Source organism: Macrotis lagotis, chromosome 8 (genome assembly GCF_037893015.1).
Source record: "Macrotis lagotis isolate mMagLag1 chromosome 8, bilby.v1.9.chrom.fasta, whole genome shotgun sequence".
NCBI lineage: Eukaryota > Metazoa > Chordata > Mammalia > Peramelemorphia > Peramelidae > Macrotis > Macrotis lagotis.
The window spans coordinates 164,924,412-164,951,206 of record NC_133665.1 but is presented as its reverse complement, the minus strand read 5'-3'; the positions used below and the strand labels follow the sequence as shown (position 1 = coordinate 164,951,206).

At 37.5% G+C, this 26,795-nt stretch overlaps 1 protein-coding gene across 1 annotated transcript in view; it reads left to right on the top strand.

Moving 5' to 3' along the window:
- Positions 1 to 19,183: 19,183 nt before the first annotated feature.
- The window catches only part of TAFA1 (TAFA chemokine like family member 1), a 544,623-nt gene continuing 537,011 nt past the window's right edge, over positions 19,184 to 26,795 (top strand). The window contains exons 1-2 of the mRNA XM_074198777.1: positions 19,184 to 19,578; positions 21,652 to 21,772. Of these exons, the coding sequence (XP_074054878.1) occupies positions 21,655 to 21,772 (118 nt within the window). The 5' untranslated portion in view covers positions 19,184 to 19,578; positions 21,652 to 21,654. The remainder of the gene's footprint in view (positions 19,579 to 21,651; positions 21,773 to 26,795) is intronic.

Genomic DNA, 26,795 nt, shown 5'->3' with positions numbered 1-26,795 from the left:
GTTGCTGTAATGTGTACAATGATCACCTGGTTCTGCTTACTTCACTCAGCATCAGTTCCTGCAAGTCTTTCCATGCTTTTCTGCAGTTAGGCTGCTCATGATTCCAGAACAATAGAACTTTCTCATATTCAAATACATTAGATTATTTAACCATTCCCCACTTTATGGCCATACCCTAAATTTACAATTCTTTCACACTGGTAAAGTGACTGTTATAAATAGTTTTGTTTTTGTGGATGTTTTCTCCTTTTTATGATCTCTTTGGAATATAAACTTAGTAGTGATATTTCTGGTATGCTCAGTCTTATTGCCTTTGTGTATAATTCCAAATTGCTCACCAGAATGGTTGGAGCAGTTCACAGTTCCCCCAGGCATTACCAAGATTTCCCACATCTTCTCCAATAGTGATCATTTTCCTTTTATGTCATTTTAGTCATTTTGATACATATGAGGGTACCTCAGAGTTATTTTAATTTGCATTTGTCTAATCAATAATCATTTGAAGCAGTTTTTCATATAATATAGTCTTAATTTCTTTATCTAAAAACTGCCTATTTATATCCTTTGGCTCATTATCAATTGAAGAATGATTGGCAGTTTTTTTTAATTTGACTCAATTCTCAATATATTTTAGAAATGAATCCTTTATCAGAAGCATTAGCTATGAAAATCATTTTCCATCTTTCTACATTCCTTCTAATCTTGGTTGCTTTGGTTTTATTTGTGCAAAAAGTGTTTTCAATTTAGTGTAGTTGAAAGTATCTATTTCATTATTTATTTTGTATCTATTTTGCATTTATTGTTCTCTCTCTCTCTCTCTCTCTCTCTCTCTCTCTTCTTTTTTTCATAAACTTCTTTACATTTTATGGATGTGACAAACTATTCCTTGTTCTACTAACTGGTTTATGGTATCACTATGTCTAAATTTCCATGCTATCTGAATTGTTTCTTTAAGGCTTCTTGCTGTATTTTGTCCTTGATCAAATTTTGGAATTAGCCTATAATATTCCTTGATGTTTTCATTTTAGGATTTTTTTCAGTATGTTATTGGTAGATTATTTCAAGGTTTTCTAAGTTATCTTAATCAAGAAAATTATTTCACTCCATCTTTTTGTAGGCTTTACAACTCCAGAATTAATTTAGAGAGTTGATTTTATATTGTTTCCCAGGGAAACTTGGGAAAAATTGGGTAATTTCTTGACTTTTGTTCAACATCTTGGCTCTGGGACCCCACTCTGGAACCATTTTAGAAGAAAATCTTCAACAAAACTCATAGGAAAGTTGATTTTGTTCTTTTTCCTGGAACAAATATACCATAGGAAAGACAATCATCTAATGAATACTCAATGATTGACTAAAACAAACCACTCTTCTCAGAAATATATAGGAAAATTTTATAGATTTATACCTAGAAGAGTCACTGAGATATCAGGAAATCCAATCCCTACATTTTACATACTGGAAAGACTGATAATTCAAAAAAAAAAAAAGATAATTGCCTTCCATAAGATCGCACAGGTATTAAGTAAAAGAAGTAAAATTTGAACTCAGGACCTCTAATTCCAAATCCAATACTTTTTGACTAAAAGAAGTCATACATATCCATAATTAATCTTTTTTTTGCAGCTGCTAATAGGTCTCTCAGCAAAAATTATCTTGAAAAAAATTATCTTGCATTAATGTTGCTGATGGACCATCCAAAGAGAGCTATTCACTTTTGAACTGCAAAAGTTTGATATTCAGGAAATATTTGGGTGACTTTAATTTTTTAGTTATTTGTCTAAAGGTAATGGTAGTGTACTTATGAGAACACATGATAGCATCTAGAAAAAAATGTAGAAACGAAAAAGAATAAGACGATTGAGGACAGAACTCTTAGGGCCATTAAATCTTTATGTGGGTAGGAAAGGGAACTTTAAGTGTGCTAGTAGGCAGATTTTCTTCAATGGAAATTCACTACCCTTAAGAAATTATATCTTAAGATGAGACAGAAAAAGAAAGAAAAATGGGTCTTTTACTATACTTACCCTTGGAGGACTTTCAGTGCCATACATAGAGTTTATGCCTTATTCCTTGGGCAATAGGAAGTCCCTGAATGTTTTCAGTAGACAAGTGATGCATTTATAGTTCTGCATTAGGAAAAGTAACTCCTATATTAGAACACAGAATCTTCAGAATAAAGGAAATACCTAGACCACTTATGGTTATGGGAAATAGTTACTAAAGAAATAAGAGACAGAGTCATAGAAGATAAAATTGACAATTTCAGTTAAAATTCAGGTGTACATAGATATATCTATATTTAGTTATATATATATATACACATATTTATTTTTTGAACTGATCACAGTATTTTACACACTGTATATTTTCATTGAGCAGGAGAAAGTTGGCATGTTTTATATAATTACAGCTTCAAAAATTATTTTACCCAAACAAAAACAATGCAACTAAAATTAGAAAGAATTAGATAATTAGAAAAATGTGTGCTCTATTTCTCTAAAGTGATCTTATATTCAATACATTTATTACATAAATTCAATATGTAAGAACAAGTCACTACCCCATAGGTAAATTTCTCAAAAGAAAAAGTCAAGCATTCATTAAACAAATAAAAATGATCCAAAACACAAAAATAGAGAAATACATTATTAAAGCAAGTCTAAGACTCTATCCCACATCCAGTAGATTGTCAATTTTTTAAAAGGAAAATGACAGTTGTTGGAGGAATTTCAGGAGCATAAGCACATTAATTCACTGCTGATGGAATTGTAAATTGGTCCAGACATCCTGGAAAGAAATTTGGAGCTATTCCCCAAAAGTCACTAAACTGAATTTAGCTTTAACCCAGCAATATCATGACTATTTTATTACTCCAAAGAGATCAAAGTAAGAAGAAAAGGAACCATATAATCATATATGTGTCTGTATCCATACATATATACACACATATATTTATATATACTATTTATATAAGCAACTTCTTTAATAATAGCAAAGACCTGGAAGTTAAAGGGGTTCATTTGAGGACTGAATGAATAAATTATATTTGAATGCCATAGATTATTATTGTTCCTTCAAAAATGTTACACGGGAGGGATGGTGTCAGACAAACCTGGGAAGATTTGCATCAACTGATGCAGAGTAAAGTGACTAAAACAGAGAATAATTCATTCTATAATAAAAGTGGTAATAAAAAACAACTTTAAAAAGAGTTAAGAAGCATGACCAACTTTACTAAAATTCCAGAGGATTGGTAAAGAAACATACTATTTATTTCCTCACAAAGAGGTATGAATTCAAGGTGCAGAATGAGAAATACAATTTTGGGATATAAGCAATGTGGGAATTTATTGGCACAGAAGAAAATGTATGTAAAATCAAGAGAAAATTCATTCAGGCAGAACTTATTTGAAAAAAATGTCTTTACAGAAAAAAAGCACAAGCTGCACATAATATAGATTTGCAGCTTTCCATATCATACTTTTTTTGTTCTTTCTTTTATATGGGAGCATACATAATAGCAAGTGTAATGTTGAGTATATAATTTTTTTAAAGTGCCAACTCCTTGAGGGGTAGAGATGACCCTTTCCTTTGTATATATACCCACAGGGCTTATTACATTGTTTGATACAAGTTCAGTACTGCTTTTCATCTATTGATTAAGGCAGTAACAGAAATGACAAAAGTAGCTACACTTTTAAAGAAAAACAAGAGCTCAGACATGTTGAATTTGAGGTGACATGGTGATCCTAGGTTGATTTATCCTTCAGACAATTTAAATCTGAGTCTGAAGATGAGACAAACTAAGACTATATTGATTTAGTAATCATTAATAAAGAAGTAACAAGTATTTACATATTAAAAACTGGGCTAGGTGTTATGGATACAAAGACAAAAATGAAGCAAACTGTGTTCTTAAGGAGTCTACTTCTTAAATCCTTAGAGTGTAAGGTTAAGTTGGAATGTTTGGGAAATGAAATTTTACAATGTAGACTTCTTTTATAGAAAGAAATATGTGGAGCTGCTGTGTCTAGCAGGTGGCTCACTGGCTATATCACTGGTCTTAGCATCAAAAGTGCTGCTCTTCATGGGTTCAAATCCTTTATCAGATGTTTATTAGCTTGTAATCCTGGGCAAATTAATAAAGCCTGTTTGCCTCAGTTCCTCAGATGTAACATAATCTGGAGAAAAATATGCAAAACCATCCGATATCTTTGCCAAGTCATGAAGACTGAAGAATAACAATCATGATTCTATGAAGAGCTACTGACCAAACGAGGACTAGACTAGATCAAAGAAAATACAATTAACAATCTTGATGTCAGCACATAATGAATCTAAAATAGTCACAGTATTTTAAATCACACACCATATATTTTCATTGGTCTGGAGCCAGTTACAATATTTGATATAAATATTCTTCAAATAATGGCATTTCAAATAATTAACCACTTCACAGGATCCATCCTTCACATTAATTGATAAATGATCCCCTACAAGTGTGCTCCTCTGTTTGATTATTGGGTGATATCAATAACTTGGCTGGACTTAACTAATTTCTAGAAAGGGTATTTAGCTGGGTGCTATAGCGAGCAGAATTGTATAAAATAGATTCTCAAAAAGTTGTGACAAAGTCTTTTAATAATACATAAAGTACAGGGAGAAAAGGGGTTCACAGTAAATGTTTAGCTTAATTAATTGGTTTAATAGAGGTCTTTAGGTCTTGCTACTGTTCTCACCTGATGAAGGTTTCAAGTAAATTATCTTTATCACTTACTGTAAGTAGGTTGTGAGTAATTGATTGGTTGACTCAATGGACACACTACCTTTACCAAAAACAACAACAAAACGCTTACAAAGTAATATAGAATAAGATAGTTATGTTTTGGTGGGCAGAATGTTGCTCCCTGAGCAGTTTACCATGGAAGTACAAGATGTCACTGAGAGAGAAAATGAGACAATATTATAAAAACCTAGATTGCCCACATTATGAAAGTGACATTTAGGTCCCCATTTCCATTTTTAATGACCAATTGAAATATAGGAAATAAAATAAGAAAAAGTACTTGTGTTATATAGCAAAACCAAAAATGTGCTAACAGTAATAATTAAAATTGATTCATATGATTTATATCTAAGGCATTTCAGTTTGCAGCAGACTGAAACTTGGCATGCATTTCTTAGTCCAGATGTAATTTATTTAAATTCGTTTGCTGTTTTTCAATTTAGAAATCTGCAAAGACATAAAATCTCACATGAATCAAGTGTTTTTCTTGATATTTGTGGAATTAAATTAGCCAAAATTAAAAGTGATATTTATTCTAAAGGAATTGAGAAAAATTCGCCTTTACATCCAATATAAAGAAATAGAGGTTTTGGACAAATAAGGAAGGCAAATTTCATTATTATGTGTATGGACAGATGAAGAATTAATCAATGATGAGTTACTTGACTTGTTGACTATACAAATATGTTTTGTCTCACCCATTAGAATTTAATCTCCCAGAGGTCAGAAGTCATTTTGTAAGTGTCTTTCTGTACCTAGTGCTTAGCACAAAGGCTATCATACAGTTGGTGCTTAATAAATGCTTTTTGATTGATTTGTTGATTTATATTTTGTATATCCCTCCCCATAAACTAAATTATGTATGTAGATATATAATACTGAATTCTCTCGCTGCAATGAAGTAGGCAGCCCATTGATTTAGTCCAGTAGTATATAAATTTTGAACAGTTCCTGCAAAAAAGAAAAAAAAAAGATAAGTTGGATAAGATCCAAATAAGAGGAAGACAGATTGAATTGTACCTGTGTCACTTTTGAAAAAAAAAATGTAACTTTTTGCCACAATTTTTGCTGGTGCTTCTCCCCATACTCCCAGTAATTAGAAATTAAACCCTCCTATAATAATAAAAATAATTAAGAAAAACATCAAAAAAGCAATCATGTGACATAGTTTATGCAACATTCTGCTCCTGTACAGTCTCTCCCTTCTCTGGGAGGGAAGAAGTATGCGTTATCCAATTTCTGGTAATAAAATCATATATTGCAGTTCGTCTAATGTTCTTGCCTACACTACCATAATAGCTTCAGCTTTTTAAAAAAATGCATTTTGCAATTACATGTAAAGATAGTTTTCTGCATTCATCTTCTTGCAAGCTTTTGAGTTTCACATTTTCCTATCACCCTCCCTTTTCTTTCCCTCCCCCCTTGGCAGCAAACCTGATATAGGTTGCATAGGTATAATTGTGTTTAATTTATTTCCATATTAGTCATGTTGTGAATGACTAGAATGAAGGGGGGAAATTTTGAATGAGAAGGGAAAAAACATAAAAGAAGTTTTAAATAAAAGTGAACATAGAATGCTTTATTCGACATTCAGAATCTGTAGGTTTTTCTCTGGATGTGGATGGCATTTCCCTTAATAGATCACTCAGGATTGTCTTTGATCACTGAACTTCTGAGAGAAGTTGATTCCATCATATGTGATCATCTCACAATGTTGCTGTCAATGTATACAATGTTCTCCTTGTTCTGCTCACTTCACTCAACATCTTCCTTACCTTAATCTAATCCCATTCCAAATCATTCTCCATATAGTAAATATTTATTTTATGCCCACTGTTTATAGACTTGGCGTATGACTTTCTTGGTATGGAGACATTCTCTTCTGCACCTTAAAATATCAGAGACCTGTATAAAGCCCTGACAGCACAGCATCACTGAATGCGTACATGCCAAAGGCAGGTCATGAACCCAGGCCTTCCTGACTTCTTAATGTCTTTCTGTCCTTAAGGGATTTATTCTGGATAAAGGGAGAAGGCATATCATGGACACAAATAAGGATATTAGGAATGTAAGCAATTGGGGGAGGGGAAGGAGAATACTAACAACCAAATAGAACCAGGGAAAACTAAGATGCCATGGAGGTTAACTAGCTGGTCTTGGATACTTGAAAGAACTCAGTTCAAAGGGGGTACCTAGGAGGTTCAGTAGATAGAACACTAGTCCTGGAGTAAGAAGAATCTGACTTCAAATCTGACCTCAGACACTTAATAATTGCCTAGCTGTGTGACCTTGGGCAAGTCACTCTTAACTGCATTGCCATAAATAAATAATTTAAAATAACCTCAATTCCAGGTATTCATGAGACCTACTTATTAGATACCTATGGATAAATCATTTAACTATACAATGCTCCAGGAAACTCTTTAAAATAATAACTTTTTATTTCTCCATATGGATTTACTTACAATGTTTTTTAACTCATTAAAGTAATTATTTGGAATTTTGATTGGTAGAGCACTAAATAAGGAGTTTAGTTTTGGTAGAATTGTTGATCCAGCAATACCACTACTAGGTCTATACCCCGAAGAGATCATGAAAAGGGGTAAAAAAAATCACCAAAAATGTTCATTGCAGTTCTCTTTGTGGTGGCGAAGAAATGGAAACTGAGGGAATGCCCATGAGTTGGGGAATGGCTTAACAAACTGTGGTATATGTATATGATGGAACACTATTGTTCTATTAGAAATCAGGAGAGATGGGAATTCAGGGAAAATTGGAAGGATTTGCATGAACTGATGCTGAATGAGACAAGCAGAATCAGAAGGACATTGTACACCTTAACAGAAACATGGAAGTGATGATCAACCTTAATGGACTTGCTCATACCAACAAGGCAACAATCAGGCACAATTTTATAATATCTGTGATGGAGAATGCCATCTGTATCCTGAGAAAGAATTGTGGAATTTGAACAAACACCAAAGGCTTTCTATGTACCTTTCATTTTATTTTAAAAAATGTCTTATTATGTAATTCTGCTGTATCTCATACTATATGTTTCTTTCTTACAGATATGATTTCCCTCTCATCACATTCAACTTAGATCAATGCATACTATGGGAATGATGTAAAGACTAACAAACTGCCTTCTGTGGGGGGGAAGCAAGATTGGGGCAAAAATTGTAAAACTGAAAATAAACAAAACCTTTATAAAATTAAGAAAAACAACAGCAAAAAACTTTCAGAGGAATTACTGCGCTCTATATTTAGGATATTAAAGACAGGACTAGATCGAATGCACACAGATATTTGAAGGTAGGACTGCATTAGTTCATCCATAAAAAACCTTGTGGATTTAAAGTGTCATAATTTATGATCCATTTTGTCACTCCCTCGCTCAAAGGCATCTGAGGGATCCATATTACCTACAAAACAGTCTAAGCTACTTGCTTTATGTTTAAGACCTTCCATGTGTCCCTGGTTAAATTTTCCAAGTTTATGACCATTATTGCCCACAGATTTTTCCAGTCTGATTCATACACTGAACCTACATGTCCCTTGACCTTTTTTCCTTAAGGTTTTGATAAAATCTTGCATCTTTCAAGAAGTCATCTTGACCACAGTAGCCTCTATTTCCCCCTTTTTCTGAATTCCTTCTACAGCATTATTATAAGATGCTGACGATAAACTGCCTAGTGACTTGATTTTAATTCATTTAATCATGTTGAATAAATAACATTAAACATCTACACAACCAACTAGATTTGTTTTTTACATTTTAATAAAGAGATTTGAAAAGAAAAAATTACAACTTTTAAATCATTTCCTTCATTCTTAATCAGGATTCTATTTGTATCTTTTCATCCACATTTACATTTTTCAGTCAACAAACATTTATTGTGTTTTCAATATGCCAGACACTGTGTTAATTCCGTTACATTCAAAGAAGGGGGGGGGGGTTCTTGGCTCTCAAAGAGCTCAATATCTAATGAGAGAGACAATATGCACACAAAAAATACAAATAACATACGCACTGGAAAACCTTGAGAGTAGTTTCAGAGAGAAGTCATAATTATTAAGCAGGACAACAGAAGTCTTGTAGCAAATGGGATTTAACTGAGACTTGGAAGTCTGAAGGCAGAGATGAGGAAGAAGAGCACTCTAGACCTAAGAAAGAGTCAATGAAAACACTCAGAAACAGAGATAGAGTGTAGTGGAAAAGGAAAAATAAGGAGGTCAGTTATTACAGGAAAACAGATTACATAGAGGGTGCAATATATAAGAACTTTGGAAAGGTAGCAGGGGAGAACATTTTATGATTATATCAATGGTTATAGGAAAAAGTTGCTGACAAAATACAATAGCAATTTCTATTAAAATACTAGAAAGTATAGAAATTAATTTCTCTACTTGATAAGTAGCACATATCTCAAGTCAAGACCAAGTATTATCAATAATGGGGATAAATTAGAAGCCATCCTAATAAGATCATGAATGAAGCAAGGATATCTAAATGCCACTATTATTATTATCATCATCATTATTATTATTTAATATTATGCTAGAAATGTTAACTGTAACACTGAGACAAGAAAAGAAACTGAAAGAATAAGCATAAGCAATGAGGGGAAAATGTTCACTTTTTTCCATATGATATGATGATATACTGAGAGAATCTTAAAGAATCTACCAATAAACTAGCCATCCCCCCCCAAAGTTATCACTTTTTAGCATAATTGGATACAAAACAAAATGCAAGGAAGGATACAAAATGAGTCCCCATAACTCATTGAAATTTCTGTACATCACCAAGAAAACCTAGCAGGAAGAGTTAGAAAGAGTATAAAGAGAGTATAAATTGCTTGGAAGTATACATGTCAAGGCATACAGGAATTATATGCATGCAATTATGAAACATTCTTCATACAAATAAAGACAGTTCTCAACTATTGAAAGGGCCAGTTCGAGCCAATAAAACAAAAATGGCAATCCTTTCTAAATAAATTTACTGATTCAGTGTCATAGCAAACTACCAAAAACCTATTTTATAGACCTAGAAAATGATAACAAAGGGTCAAGAAATCAAAGGAATCAATGAGAAAATGTGAAAGTTTAAAGGTCAAAGTTTAAAAAAACAGATTATCTTAGTGTTTCATAAACTTAGCCCAGCGTACTGGGGCAACAACTCACTATTTCATAAAAACTGATTAAGAATTTAGGAAAACTCTGAAGGAACCAGGCATAGACCAAGTTCTCATGAGCTTTACCAAGACAAACTCAAATTAGATATATAATTTAGAAATAAAAGGAGGTATCAAGTTAGGGGAAGCAAGTTAGGGGGAAAAATAGAAGAAATGAACCTAATCTATACTTAGTGGAAGTGTGTGATCAAATAACAGAAAAGATTACAGAAAGTAAAATGAGTTATTTTATTTATGGAAAATTAAATTTTTTCATAAAGAAAAGAAATGCAGTCAAAATTAGAAGAAAAACAGAAAACTGATAGAAAACTGTAGTAAATTTCTCTCATAAAGGTCTCATATCCCAAATATATAAATAACTGAGAAAAATTTATAAAAATAATAGCTATTCTCCAATTGATACAGAAAACAGGCAGTTTTCAGAAGAAGTAATCTAAGCTATCTATAGTCCTATAAAAATGCTCTAAAGCACTAATAATGAGAGAAATTTGAATTAAAACAATTCTGATTTACTACCTCGTGCCCATCAAATTGTCTAAGATTACAGAGTGGGTAAAAATGCAATTGCTGAAAGTAATATGAAAAAAATAGGTATGTTGGTGCACTGTTGGTGAAGCTGGTGAAATTGGTGAACCAATCTAGGGAAAAAAATTAAAACTCTGCCAATGGGTTAGAAAAATGTTCCTGCCCCTTCTTTTATTGTCTTTACCACAAAAAGATGAATTAAAAAAAGAAAAAAAGTCCCATATGTATAAAATATTTTTGGTAGCTCTTTTTGTGGCAGCAAAGAACTAGAAATTGAGGGAATGCCCATTATTTGAGGAATGATTGACCTAGTTGTGTTGTATAATTTTGTTGGAGTACTAAATGATGAAGGGTATGGCTTCATAAAAAAAAAAGTCTGGGAAGACATACAAACTGATGCAAAATAAATTAAGCAGAACCTAGAGAACAATGTATATACAGCAACAATTTTTAGCAACAAAATTTAGCAACTCTGGATGATACAATATCCCCCAGTGATTCCAAGGGTTTCATGATAAAAAAATGCTATCTCCAGAGAAATCTGATGGACTCTGCAAAATAAAACATTTTTTCTTCTTTTTTTCACATGATAGCTAATGAGGAAATAATTGGCTTTATGAGTGGAGGAAGAAAAGAGAAAGACTTTGAAACTGAAAATAATTGTTTTAGGAGAAGAAAGGGAAGCAGAGCACAGGTTATGAGGGCATTAATAGCACACAGAGAAATGTATGTATTTATTCCTGAAGGAGATGGGAAGTTTCTGAAATTTCTTGAGTAGAGAGGGTGTTGATCTGATTTGTCCTGCCCTTTAGGAAGATCAATTTGATGACTGAGTAGATGATAAACTGGAATGGGAAAAGATTTGAGAGAGGTAGACCCACCAAAAGGCTATTGCAGTAATCCAGGCATAGATGGGGCTTACCCCACAGGGGTGGTAGTGTTAAAGGAGAGAAGGGGAAATATGCTGGTGATATTACAGAGATCAGGAATTAGATATGGAATGAAAGAGTAAGGAGTTGAAGAAGACACCAAGATTGTATTTGTAGTTGTTACACTGGATTTATGGTTTTATATTTTTTTCACTTTGAAATCTGTAATGAGTTTCCTTTACTCCTTGAAACTGTTGATAAGTATTGTATTACAGTATTTCATTACAATTACCTCAACTTAACTATTCTACTATTGACCATTTTGGGAATTTTCAGTTGTGCTTGCTTGTTCTGGAATTACATAAGCTATTTCCATGAAAACACTTGAACACTTTTTTGTTGTTTTTTCTACCCTTTCAGATTATGTTTCCAACAATGGAATTACTGGGCCAAAGGGTTATATTACTTATAGCAATATTACTATGTTAATTTTTTATATAGTTCCAAATCGTTCTTCCAAAAGACTCTAAAACTTCTTAATTATTCTAGCAAGGAAAGGCTGTATTTCTTCCCATGTTGTAAAAATTGACTTTATTATTTTTAATCACGTTTGACCATTCCTTAAAGTTATTTTAATTTGTATTTAATTTGTATTTCCCTGGTTATTAATGAAAATTAAGCATTTTAGATTATGTCTATGCCCCTGCTTTTAAAAATGACCAATTCACTTATACTTAATATTTATCTAATGTGGACAAGGAGGTAATTCTGTAAAAATTTTAACATTAGAATTTATATTTTAGATTTAACATTATTAATTATATTTTCCCTGTTCTGTTTGCTGAATGTTTTGTTATACAGAAATTTTTATTGTAATATTATTGAATACATATACTTTGTTTCAAATAATTCTCTATATATTATATATATAATATCTCTATATAAAAGTCTTCTCTTAACAATTGACATAAATATAGTCCTCATTTACCTTCTATTTTTATCATTCATTTACTATCTCATGTTCTCAGTCATCTCTCCTTTTATGTTCCCGACTAAATTATAATCTCCTTTGAAGTGGATATCTTTGTTCCCTGAAGATGGAAATTGAGTGAACCATGGTTGAAGCTTTAATATTCATTCATTCATTCAATCATTGATTCATTCATTTTCATTCAATAATTGTTATCCATGATCTTTTGTGTAAAAATATTTATGCTACTTTGAGAGACACTATAGTAAATAAAACAGGGTCCATAACCCAAGGAGTTTTCAATCTAGAGGTGAATGAATAGTTATTTTAGAGAGCATGGAGAATGGTTACTCCTTAATCCTATTTTTGATAGAGAATTTGAATTTATATTCTAGGAAAGTCATAGGTTACACCAAAACTGGTAACTATGGTTGCAAACTTTCCTTTCCCAAGAAGCTGCATTTGTAGCCCTGAATAATCCTCTGTGACTCAGTTTCCACATCTAATTTTCTTCTAGTTCTAAATCTGATTCTAAGATCTGTCACATGGAGAAGATATGTTATCTTATCTTCCAACTCTAAATTCTACATGAGATTAATAATTTGTTTTAAACATTAAAAATGTAATTCTTTTTTTAGGGTTTTTTTTTGCAAGGCAAATGGGGTTAAGTGGCTTGCCCAAGGCCACACGGCTAGGGAATTATTAAGTGTCTGAGACCAGATTTGAACTCAGGTACTCCTAACTCCAAGGCTGGTGCTTTATCCACTGCGCCACCTAGCTGCCCCCCCCCCCCCCGTAAAAATGTAATTCTTTTGGAAGTGTGAGGACTTGATAAGAATGTCTTTTAATTTTTTTCTATTCTAGCATTTCTCTACTCTACATCAATATAAATTTTTGTCATCAAAAAAAAAGAAAAAATATGATCATTGCATGACACAAAATGGATTGTAAAATTTGTAACAAATTCCTCACATTATTTTTCAGCATCATCAAGCTAAACAATTCCCTTTACTCATATATAACTAGTGTGCCTAAGCGGCTTAACACATCAGCTTCTTAACAAGTCTTCCTGTATCCATTCTTTCCTCCTTCCAATCTATCCTTCACACCACTGCCAGGTTAATTTTCCTTATGAACAATTATGATCATGTCACTCCTAGGCGCCAAAATGTGTAATGACTCCCTATACCTACTCATTAAAGGATAAACTTTATACCTAACATCACCCAGTTTTTCCATTTTACTACCCTCTATTATTCTCTTCTCCAACTAAAGAGTATTCTTCTCTATCTCCCAAACAACTAATGACCAACAGAGCCCTATGACTTAGCTCAGCACATCATTCCCTTTGCCAAGGATTATAATGATGCTGATGACAATGATAAAGACAATAATTGTTATTTGTCTTTCAGTTTTGAAGAGGACTAATAACATGATGGGTGATATTTTGGCCCATTCATGATTTGAATTTCAGTGAGGTTAAATTACCAAAAAAGTTCATGAGTCATCAAAGTGCAGTGACAAGTCAGAATGATTAGTGATGGTTCAGGATGTAGTGGATGATCTTGGAATCTTTGAGGCTGACCAAACTCTAAGTGCTCCACTATTTCTGCTTCAACCCCCATGAGCACTGGAAGAAATTGTTCTTATCCACCCATTCTAACAAGGAAAGTCTATACAAACTTGAGGCAAATACCCTCCTAATTCACTATTATAGTTGGGGTCTTGCTTACTCTCAAGTTGGGAATAAGGAAGACTCATCTTCCTGAGTTCAAATCCAACTTCAAACATTTATTAACTGTGTGACTAAGCAAGACACTTAACCATGTTTGCTTGTTTCTTCATCTATAAAAATGACCTGGAGAAGGAAATGGCAAACCACTCCAGTATTTTTTTATAATTGATTATTTTTATTATGTTTTATTATTTTTTTTAGGTTTTTGCAAGGCAAATGGGGTTAAGTGGCTTGCCCAAGGCCACACAGCTAGGTCATTATTAAGTGTCTGAGGCCGGATTTGAAGCCAGGTACTCCTGACTCCAAGGCTGGTGCTTTATCCACTGCGCCACCTTGCTGCCCCATTACACCACCTAGCTGCCCCATTACACCACCTAGCTGCCCCATTACACCACCTAGCTGCCCCACTACACCACCTAGCTGCCCCACTACACCTCCTAGCTGCCCCATTACACCACCTAGCTGCCCCATTACACCACCTAGCTGCCCATTACACCACCTAGCTGCCCCACTACACCACCTAGCTGCCCCACTACACCACCTAGCTGCCCCATTACACCACCTAGCTGCCCCATTACACCACCTAGCTGCCCCATTACACCACCTAGCTGCCCCATTACACCACCTAGCTGCCCCACTACACCACCTAGCTGCCCCACTACACCACCTAGCTGCCCCATTACACCACCTAGCTGCCCCATTACACCACCTAGCTGCCCATTACACCACCTAGCTGCCCCACTACACCACCTAGCTGCCCCATTACACCACCTAGCTGCCCCATTACACCACCTAGCTGCCCCATTACACCACCTAGCTGCCCCCAGTATTTTTTACTCAAATGGAGACATGTAGAGTTGAACACGACCAAACAACAATAATAACAGCAACAATAACGTGCCCTTAAAAATTTGTTGAATCAAAGTGCTTTCATTTATAAGTTGCCCATACTATTAATTCCCTATTAAATAAGACCTCTATACTTTGAATATCAAATTTTAAAGACCCAAGTTCTTCCATAATCATTCTATTCCAGTAATAATATTAAATACTCAGAACTCGTATGGAACACAGTTTAACAATTTTTAATTCATCTATTATACAACATTGTGTATTATCTGTGCCTTTTTTCTTTTGCCAGCCTTCAGCTCCCCACGTCTCACACTAGAAAATTTGTGAGGGCAGGCACCATGATTCATCTCTTTCTAAATTGAGGATTATGTATGTGGTTGGTGCATAATATATGTATGTATTTCTTTCTTTCTATATAATATATACACATATGTATATATAATATGTATATGAATTGAAATGGGACTCCATAAAGAACTGTAATTGATACTTCTATTGCCTGAAATTCACAATACTGATTTAGATCTTTATCATCTCTGGTTTAGATTGTTTCTCTAGTCTCTGAATTATTTTCTCCCCTTCTACTCTTACCTTCTCCAATTTATCTTTCACATAACTACCAAAAGGTTACTCCTAAATCATATCTCCTTTGCTCAAGAATCTTCAGTAGCTCCCTATTTTCCTCCTTCAAAAATATGTATTTGCTTTAGGTTGACTCTTAAATACTTTTACAATATACATGCTATAGATTGAGTTCATATTATTCTCCTCTCTACCCTCTATATTTTAGTAAAATAGCATGCTTGTTCTATCTCTTAAGTTATATCCTCTTAATCCCCTCTGGTCAACTCCATGCTTGTCATGGTTTTTGCTTTACTTCATCCTCTTGTAATCATGACAATACTTAGCTCAAATGACATTTTATATGAGGCCTTTTTTGATAACCCAGATTTACCCCACCCCACCCAACTCTGATTTGAAAAAAGAATGAGTTTTTAATCTGCTTTGCTTATGTCTCTACATCTTCAGCATCCAGCATAGTACCCTGAGCATATGCTTCAATATTAAATGCCTATTGAATGAGTGGATGGAAGAAAAATATGTACACTTTACAGAAAAACTTGCCTGGGGCAGCTAAGTGGTGCAGTGTATACAGCACTGGTCTTGGTCAGGAGGACTTGAGTTCCAATGTGACCTCAGAAACGTATTACCTAGCCATGTGACCTTAGGCAATTCACTTAACTCTATTGTCTTGCCAAAAGAAATTAGCCAAGTCAAAAGGACATGGGAAATATAAATAGTTCATCCTTTCGCCATGAGTAAAGATGAAATAACATTTAAGAAAGGGTTAAGAGTCAACCCTTGGTGCTATAAAGAAATGTTTCAAAAGCAAAACAAAACAAAACAGTCGTTTGACCTGGAAGGGTTTTTCCCCCTCTTTCTTAGATCAGATTTGCAAGATAAGAAATTCCAGTTGAGAAAACTCCTTTCAATCATGGCAATCAACATTTTCCATGATTATTATTGCTATTTTTATCTTTTTTATAAGATAAGAAATATGGATAAAGAAAGAATCTCAGGGGCCATTTATGCAAACCACCTTATTTTATAGAAACTAAGACTCATAGAAAGAAACAATTTGCCCAAAGTCCCACAGGTAGCATATATCAGAACTTAGATTTGAAACCAGTTCTTTTCCTTCCAGAACCAGAGCTCTTTCCTGTGTACTAAGCCCTCTCCCTATATTCTTAGACATTTGCCTAGACTCAGATTTGCTCAGTTACCTAGCCAGGATAATATCACATGTAAGACTTGAACCCAAAATTAGGACCTCCCTGACTCTGAAAACAACTTTCTATCTATAAGGTCATGCTGTATTTTAACTGTATATCTGATTTAATATGTAAGAAATCAAGCCACACAGAGCTCAATTTTTGATAGGATATTGAGTCATTTGTTATCTCATTATGTTAGGGGTTAAAGTGTAACCTCCCTGAATATATCAGAGGCAATGCCAGAGGTCCCACAGGACAGGAAATGAAAGATGGAAAACTATTGCTAGCTTGGGTGGTTTGGGATTATATTTCTTTTTATTTTCCTACTGTGATTGTTTTCCTGCATTTATTATGGCTTTGAGATTTTTTTCCTAAGGTGAGTTGTGATAAAGGGTTGATATCTTGTATTGAGTCATGGTAGAGATAGACTATATATAGGAGCATTTTCTTAAAGTGAATTATATAATGATATTTAATGGTTTCCAGAAAAAAAAGGACACTTCCATATAACACAACTGTAAATAAACCTGTGACACTCTCATAGTGGCATTTTTGTGACTAGAGAAAGCTTATTTAAGAGAAACATACTATTTTCAACAATATGACAGCTAAGTGGGATGGTCAATAGAGTGTTGGGTTTAGAGTTAGGAAGATTCATTTCCTAAGTTCAAATCTGGCTTCAGAAACTTATTGGTTGGGGTGGCTAGGTGGCGCAGTGAATAGAGCACCGGCCCTGGAGTCAGGAGTACCTGTGTTCAAATTAGGCTCAGACACTTCATAATTACCTAGCTGTTTGGCCTTGGGCAAGCCATTTAACCCCAATGCCTTGCAAAAAATAAAAAAGAAAAAAGAAAGGAAAGAAAAAAAAGAAACTTATTGGTTCTGGGACCCTGGGCAAGTCAATTTACCTTGTTTGCCTCAGTTTCCTCATCTAAAAATGAGCTAGAGAAGGAAATGCCAAATGACTCCAGTATCTTTGTCAAGAAAAGCCCCAAAGGGATTGGGAAGAGTTGGACATTACTGCAAAATAACTCTACAACAACAGTTCTCAATAATAATGACAATATTTATAATAACTGTTATACCAATATAAGAACATACAGAGCTTTAAAAGTCTTTACATAGGGGATCTCATCTGAGTCTAACAAGAGCCTTGGGTGGTGGGTCCTGAAACCATCATTATTTACATTTTAAATGAGAAAACTGAGGTTCAGAAAGACTAGCTGGTGTGTCTGTAGTCATAAAGCTAATAAGGAAGAATAAGAATGGAGGTTTGAAATTAAGATCACCTCAGCAATCTCATTGATGACTAAGAACACTCAGTTAAACAAACTTTATTAAGTGCCTACTATGTGACATCTACAATGGTAACTCTTGGGATACACCAAAAACTGAATACTCTTATTAAGGAGCAAATATTCTAATGATGTAGGGGGAGAAGTGCAATTTGCACTCAGTTGAGTGAATGGACTGGTTTAAAGGAGAGGAATCAGAGAAGGTTATAGCTCTGCATTATTCTGTGAAAGACTAACTTCCACCCATGCTGGAATGCTGAATTGCCCTATTTATATTTTTTTCAAACAATAACTGGTGAAAAGGGAGTGGGGATGAGAAGAAGCACCTTCAAAGAACCTGTCCTTCCTTGTCAAAGCCCAGGTGGGACACCGAAAGGGTCAGATTCACTCAACTCAATAGGTTTTCCTGGATTAGGGAGAAGCATTGTACATCAGAAACATTAAAACTATGATTAAAGGTCTGTTTGCTGATTCAAAAGCAAATGCACTAGCATAGAACTGTTGCATTTTGAGAAGGAAAAGGGACTTTAGAAACCATGGAAGTTCCATTTTCCTTTGTCCCATTTGACAGATCAGAAAACTGATGCCCAGAGACGTTAAGTAGCTTGCCCTTGATCTGCCTGGGAAAAAAAAAAGAGTAACCTGTCTCTCATCCCCCTTTTTCTTGCACAACATTACAAAGCTTTCAATCAGCTGTCATCCCTTAAATCTATCAATCGACTGAAGCAAAGTTCCTGCCAAACTTCCCCAGGTGGGGGGGGGGCACTTTACCAAAGGTCCAGGCATAAGAACTGAATCTGCCTGTGTTTCCTTTCCTCTTAGGATTCGGGTTTTTAAAAAAAAAAATTCCATTTTAAAAAAACACTACCATTCTGCAGCTTCTGCCTCCCCCCTCCCTTTTGGGCTTTGCCCTCTCTCTGTGCCTAATCCAAGGTAGCTTCTCGTGCGAGGAACCGGCCATCACAGCGTTAAAAAGCTGGGATTGTTGTTGAAGTTAGTGGGCAGGTATCACAATCCAGTGGAGCTGGAATAGAGGGTAATGTCACTTTAAGACATGTGATACTTTCCCGAGCCAGGCTGTATCGGAACAGACTCCTGCTACTTCAGGGCAGCGGCTCGTAGCAGTCCAGCTCCCGCCCCATCTGGAGCCAGTTCCCTGACGGCACCCAAGGCAGGGGGACACCGGGGGCTCCCTCCTCCAAAGCCACACTCATCTCCAGCGGCAAGTGCCCCGGCCAGCGCACAGCCCCTCAAGATCACCCCAAAGGGCTCCGCGGGCACAGCGAAAGCCAGCAGATGATTTAAAGGTGAAGATGACAAGGGTTCCACCCCTCAAACCTTGGCTACTTTTCTGACAACACGGGCTGAGCTCTGATGTCTTCCTTATTCTGGAAATAGGATTGGGAACAAGAAAAATAAAGAAAGGGGGAAAAAAAGATTGTTTTTTTTAATCCTGAGAAAGAAGATTATTCAAAACCTCTTATTGTGGTACACATGGATTTTAAAAAGTGTTAGAGCTTTCCAATGAACACTAATAGAGCATTCTGCTCCTGGTTGGATTACTCAGGTAAGAAGCTTCTTTAGGGTTTAAGATTCCGAAAGCAGATCTGCAAAAGATCTGCTAAGAACTAAGGGGGATATGCTCTAGCTAGCACATTAATTATTCTTTGCAATGTTCTATTTACATAGAGACAGTATGTTTGCTGGTTAAGCCGACGATGCTGGCTAAGGCAGAGACGTGAGAGGATGCTCAGAAGTAATACTGAGCATTAAAGAAAGTTAATTGAAAATGAGGGAGACAACACAAAAACTGAAGTGAGTGATGTGAGAATAAGCTAGCTCTGTGGTAAGATCTGTGTAGGTTGAGAAAGGGTAGAAGAGAAAAAGCAAGGAGTCATTGGGGAAGTAGGGAAGTTTGGGGCTCGGATTTTGGGAAGTTTATGTTGAATCACAGCACATTTAACTTCATCTCCGATGGCTTAATGGGGACCATCACCACCTTTCTCCTTATATCCTCTTGCTTGGCTTTAGAAGACCCCCCCCCTTACCAGGCATTCATTTCAAAATTCACAGTGGGGCTCTTGTGATTTATCTGAAATAAAGAGAAGGCTTCCTATTCTATTGCTACGGGTTGTAAACAATAGAGGAAAGTATGCTGGTTTGAAAAGTAAACAGTGGGCTGCAAAACCAATTGTCAATTGAACAGTCCATTGCCTTCAGAGAAAGGGAGCAGAAATGGCACCATGCTGACAAAAAGAATGTTTTTTTCTATTTTGTACTTAATTACAGTAGTCATTATGGGTCTAAAGGAGCCCTAAGAATCCTTCTTAACACTCTCATCTCTGTTCTCATGCTATGAATTATCCCCAATTATGCATCCTTGTGGACTAGAAAATGTTTGTGTGTTGGTGCTTGTGACTGTGAATGTCAAAACTCTGAGCAATGTTGATCTTCCTATAGAAAGAGATTCTGCTGGGAGGTCACTTACAGATCTTAAATTTGAAGTTTTCCTTGAATAGGGAAGCTTCAAAAGGGGCAGTATACATACTATGCAGCCTTTTCTTCCTCAGTGAAAACCACATCATATATAGCCCTCCCTCCTCTCAGTGGCACAAAGAATCTATAGGAGTGGACAGGCAGACACCTCCCTCTCAGCCATTGGTTGACTGGGGAAGGTGAGTTCTTTTTAATTAATTTGGCCAGGTGAAATGGTCTTGTTCAGAAAACAGAACAGCATGGAGCAGCTTAGTTGTTGTGGTGTGAGGATGCTTGTGGGGACCCACCCATAGGGCAGAAGAAGTAGAAAAGTCTAATGACAGGTAGGCATTGCCCATGGAAGAACCACACACATTTAGACCCAGAGCTCTGACCACACAACAAGTGGGCCTGTTGGAGCTGTGTCCATAAAGGAAACAGAAGGGTTTTTTTTTTTTCTGGAAAAGAGAAGCTAATTTTAAATTTTGGCTCTCTGTATGACCCCAGCCCATACTTCATGAAATTTGAAACTCATTCTAGCCTAATGCAGTTCAATGAAAGAAATAGATGCCACTGGGGGGCTTGTGATGTGACTTGAAGAAATGATGACTTGGTTTAAAAGACAACAGAGTGTTAATGTTTAATACTTAAGAAGGAAAACAAACAAACCTACAGAACCCAGGGCCCAATAATGTGGAATACCCCCCCCCCAGCCCCAGACTGATGCCAGACTCAAAAGGAGGTTGGGATGAGTATGAAGGAAATCAAGGTACCTAAAAGAAGGCAGTATATCTAAGGCTGGGAATGCTGTCATCAGCAACTCAAACCGGGAAGGAAAAAAGGTTTGTTCTCAGGTCCTGTAATTATGGACTTTGGACTAAGAACCATGAGCAAATTGGGGATGATTTCATGGATTTCCTAGAACACGTCAGGCCCTTCAAGCCTGTACATGATGAGAGTTTCACGGAGGATGCGGATGGCACGGTTGCTCAGGTCTCTTGACCAGGGTTGTTCATCACGTATGGTATGATCCCTGTGCCCTCTGGCCTGTAGTCTAAGCGGCAGAGACACAGTCTCTTGGTGAACTTGCCTCCTCATTGCTTTTGACTGGGTGGTGATGTGCTTAAGAATAGAGGTAATAATTCATATCTACTGTTTTATTTAGAGTATGGCTATGGTCTCTGCAATGTCCTGGGTCCTGTATTTGTGGATAAGTGCTTGTGCAATGCTCCTCTGTCAGGGATCTCTTCATCACACTTTCCAGCAGCATCACCTGCACAGACCAGGTAGGAACAATGAGTTACAACGGGAGGTTGTTCTTTCGCAGCCTCCTGTCCATGCTATTGGTTTCTTTCTAAACAGATGAGTGAATTGCAATTGGCATGGGAGTCAGCTTGGCCTCCACTCTTCCCCCCACTGCTTCCTTTGAATCACGGTGGCTATTTCTGGTTGCCCTGATGTGTAAGCTTTTTCTGGTTTGTGGAAATGCCCCTGAGGCATACTTTCCCATTAACTTCTCTGAGGGGGGGAAAAAAAAAGGAGGGGGTGTGGCTTACCATAAGAAAGCCTTTTTTTCGAGGTTTCTTTGGTGGGTATTGGGCCTGGCAAGGTTTGGGGCTCTTTCTGTCGGCTCACCAGACTATTGAGGAGAGCTGGGGTATGCAAGGAAGAAGAGCAGGGTTTTCTTTCTCTCTTTCTTCAGTGAAAAAAGCGTGTATGCCTGTTCTTGTGCGCAGTATGGCTCACATGTTCCTTCCCTGGGCTAGCTGGGTCTGCCCAAGGCTTCTCTGTGGGGAACCATAGCAGTTTGGTGCCAACTCAGCCCTGAACTTTTGGGGTCTTTGAGATTCCCCCTCCCCACCCCTTTCCTTGTTCCTGCCCTCCCCCTTCCTAGTCTTCTGGTGCCTCTGGAAGAAATCTGGGTTTCCCAGGGTCAGGTTCTCCTTAGGCTGCGGCTCTGTTAAGACCTTCCCCCCTCAGCTGCTGCTGGAACCCTCTCATTTTGCCCCAGAGCAGACCCATCCCCCCCTTCCCCAGACTCGCCCTACCTGGGATGATGGTTTGCTCGGTTTTTCTCCCCTGGACCATGCTTCCCGGCACCTCCGCCCCCCGCCCCAGCTTCCCCCCATTCTCACTCCATCCCTCCCCTCCTCCCCAGTCCGCTCCCGGCTCTGGACTTGTGCAGGACCGTGGACTTGACTGACGCTCGCTGCCTTTGCCCCAAAGGGCCAAATGCCCGGGCCCCAAACCTACCCGCCCCCCCTTCCCTCCCCCCCAGCCCCGCCCCAGCCCCGCCCCAGCCCCAGCAGCTGCCGGCTTCTTCCCTCCTGCCTTTCCGTGGGAGAGGGGCGTCCGGGGGAGGGGGGGGTTTGCTTCCATCCTCCTGCCCCTGGATCGGCCGTGGGGCAGAAGGCGCAGCTCCCGGAGCGCCCGGTACCAGCCTTGCCCGCCCTTTGGGGTCGTCCCTCAGCCCCTGGCGGGGGCGGAGGGTGAGAGAGAGAGAGAGAGAGAGAGAGAGAGAGAGAGACAGAGACACACAGAGACAGAGAGACAGAGACAGAGAGACAGAGAGAGAGACAGAGAGACAGAGACAGAGAGACAGAGGGAGACAGAGACAGAGACAGAAAAATAGACACAGAGAGAGAGACAGAGACAGACAGAGACAGACAGACAGAGAGAGAGAGAGAGAGAGAGAGAGAGAGAGAGAGAGAGAGAAATGAGAGAGAAAAAACAGAGAGGGAGAGAGACAGGGAGTCAGAGACACAGAGACAGAGAGACAGACAGAGAGAGACACACACACACACACGGGGGGGGGAGAGAGAGAGAGAGAGAGAGAGAGAGAGAGAGAGAGAGAAATGAGAGAGAAATGAGAGAGAAAAAAACAGAGAGGGGGAGAGAGACAGGGAGACAGAGACACACACACAGAGACAGGGAGAGGGAGAGGGAGACGAGAGAGAGAGAGAGAGAGAGAGAGAGAGAGAGAGAGAGCGAGAGAGAGAGCGCGCAGCTCGGAGCAACGGGCTGCTGCTGTAGGCTGGCAGCTGGTGGCCTGGCGGCCTGGTCCCGCCCACTGGCTCTGCCACCGCCCCGGGATGCCCGAACTGAGCTGGCCCAGGAGCCCGGCAAGGGAGCGCCGCGGCCGCCGCCGTCCCCGTGGGTCTCGGGGGGTGGGGTGGGGTTTAGGAGGGCTGCGGGACCCCAAAGAGCTCGCACTCCCCCCGGCTGGGGCCCAAGGCCGAGCTCCGGCTCCGCACTTTGGTTTCAGCGGGCCGGGTGGCCGGGAGGACACAAAGTGTTCCCCACTCAAACCAAACACCTTTGCCTTTTCTGCGGATTCGGGCAGCAGAGATGGAGCCGGTTCCCGGGCGTGCCAGGGACCCGTGTGCAAATTCGCTTTTTGAGGAGGGGTTTTCGGTTCTGGAAGGTGCGTCTGTACCCGAAATGCTTTTGGAGTCAGCTCAGTTTCAGATCTCAGCCGGAAGGCTGGGTATGGGTAGAGCCCTTGGCAAGCAACCTCACTTTCCTCATCAGTAAAATGAGGAGGCTGGAGGTTCAGGATCATAAGACAGGCCTAGAAGGTGGACTTACCCAAGGTCACACAGTAGTAAGTAGTACAGGTGAAACTCAAACCCAAATCCAATGACTCCCACCTAGAGGGCGCCTAGATGATCTTCCAGCTGAGGTGGAAAGGCAAGGAATCCTTTCCCCCATACTGTAGATGAGGAGGTTGACTAGTCCAAGCTCACGTGGGCAGCAAGTGGTCCAATGAGCCTCACCAGCTGTTCTCTACTCTGGAATTTTCAACTTTACAGGCAATAGTTTATTTCATATACAGGACTTATACATAGAATGACTATATGGCCATTCTTTTTTGGACGACTGCTATTTTGCACAATCAGGAATCTGTAGGCCTTTGTCCTAAAGATATGTTCCTCAACTATGATAATTTTTTTACTGAAAATCATATCTTTTTGCCATAGTTGAAATTTATGACCAGTCAAATTTATGGGGGTTTTTTGTACATTACCTTTGGAAATGTTCCTTGTCTATAAAATATTAAGGATATTAGCCGAGGCAAAAAAGTATCTGCATATATTTGGAAAGCCAGAAAGGCAATGACTTTGAAAACCATATTAACCATGATAATTAAAAATATACGTTTTCAACCCAAACTGCTTTTTTGTACCTTCAAAGATTGATTATTAAAGGTAGATGTCCTATGTTTACATCTGATGAGTTCATTCAACTTTCACAGAGAAAGAAAGTACCAATTTCCTTTGCATTCATTCATTCATTGCAGAGATAAAGGTCAGAGATCTAGAAAACATCTATGTCCCCATTCATTTTGGTGGAATCTAATATATCATTAGTATTTTTAAGGGAGGATGTTTGATTTTTTTTTTTAATGAGAGAATGTTATTCTGCTCAGCTCTTAAATCTTCAGAGAAAGGAAGGAAATGCTTCTAAAGACAGAAGTGAGAACAATCCTTGCCTTCCTGAGACAATTGGTACCCAAAAGAACAGATAAATAAATTAATAAGCAAAAGGAAAAATGTCATCTCATTTTCTTAAATGGGTTAAACAAGTGACATGATGGGGAAAAAATGAGCATCAAGCAGACCCAGAGACTTGCCCCATTTGCCTAAGCTGGAAAAATTACCTCCTTTATGGAGCAGGAACAAGGCACCATCAAATGCATACCAAGTATCAGGGAAATGTGAAAAATGACAAATCTTTCACTCAGAGCCTAGCTACAGAGAGAGTGAAGGTTTTACAGCTGCCTCATCACCTGCTCAGTAGCAGCAGAGCTCACTTGCAGGCAGCTTCCCCCCAACCCTCCATGAGTAAGATTGATGGTGTTCTGGTCCTGAGCAGCCAATTTCAGTCTCTCAAGAAATAATCCACTACATTGACAGATGAGTGGAATTTGACGGCATGTTCACCTCATTCAGATTGCTCTGCACCTGGATGGCGCCAGTTTGGGAAGCTCCTTTAGGGGAAACTGTTAGAGCTTTCGGACAATTTGTGCTGCCATAGTAAGAAATCCAGATAATATGGTTAGACATAAATACATATATGTGTCTATATATACACAGATGCATATATGAATGATTTTGCTAACTGTGTCTTCCATGGAATGGGTTTGATATAAAAGGAAGGGAAATATGTTAACTAGAGAACTGACTGATTTTAATATATTCGGCTGCAGTCCCTAAGTACTTTCTATTTTTCATATTTATGTTATTAGGAATGCGCCATTTACTTCCAGTTACTCACTGTTTAAGGGAGATTAAAACATTCAATCAAATAAGGGTGCCTTTTAAAATTACACAAATGAAGGAAATATGCTGTAGATGAGCAAATTCATAATTTCAATAATTGAATAGTTAGATACATCATGTTTTTATTTTGGGAGCAGCAATGTAAGAAATCACTGTAACCAATGGAATATTCCTTATGCCTCTCTTCACTGTATGGCTGTGGGTAGAATGTTTAATTTAAAAGAGACATACCAAACAATTAAATACTCAAAAGAAGAATTACCTTTGTTCTGGGTAATTAGAATGGACAGTTTCTACTTTGTCTTGTACCTGATGAATGTCAGACACTCGAAAGCATCCATCATTGGATGGCAGAAAAGCCAAATGCTTGAGTGAATTTAACTTTGTAGACAGTCTTTGCTCTGCACAGCTAGACACAATAAAGGTTTCTTTTCTTGAGAGGAAAAATTATAGGATGAGAAAATATGATACCTGAAGGATGAAAATGATGATAACGCCCAAACTTTTTCAAATAAAAGTTCCTATAACATGAAAAAATGATGGTCATCCCTAAATGTTTCTGATTGGAACAATCATGAAAAATTCTCTCCTCCCCAAAACAATCAATTTTTTGTTCTCTTTACACTTGTAAAGTCATATGGAAGAAAATTTAATAAACCACTAAGGGCTGAGAAGTTCTATGTGCCGTTTTAATAGTACAAAGCAGACTTTTTGAAAGATTAGTAAAATATTTTTTCTGTCATTTATATCTGACTTGTTGGCAGATAAAATGAGAGAAATCATTTTGCAGCCCTTAAAGTTTTACATAACGTATTTTTAGTAGTTAAAGTGTTATTACTGTATTAAGAGAATTTATCAATAGGTGGAAAGAATCTCAGAGATCATTCAAGACATCTGCTAGAAATTGAGTCACAGGGAAATCACAAGACATTCCCAAGGTCATATAAACAGAATTTGAACCAATCTTCTCTCATTACAGAATCAGAACACCTTTCACAATATAATACATTTTATACTGATTGTTATT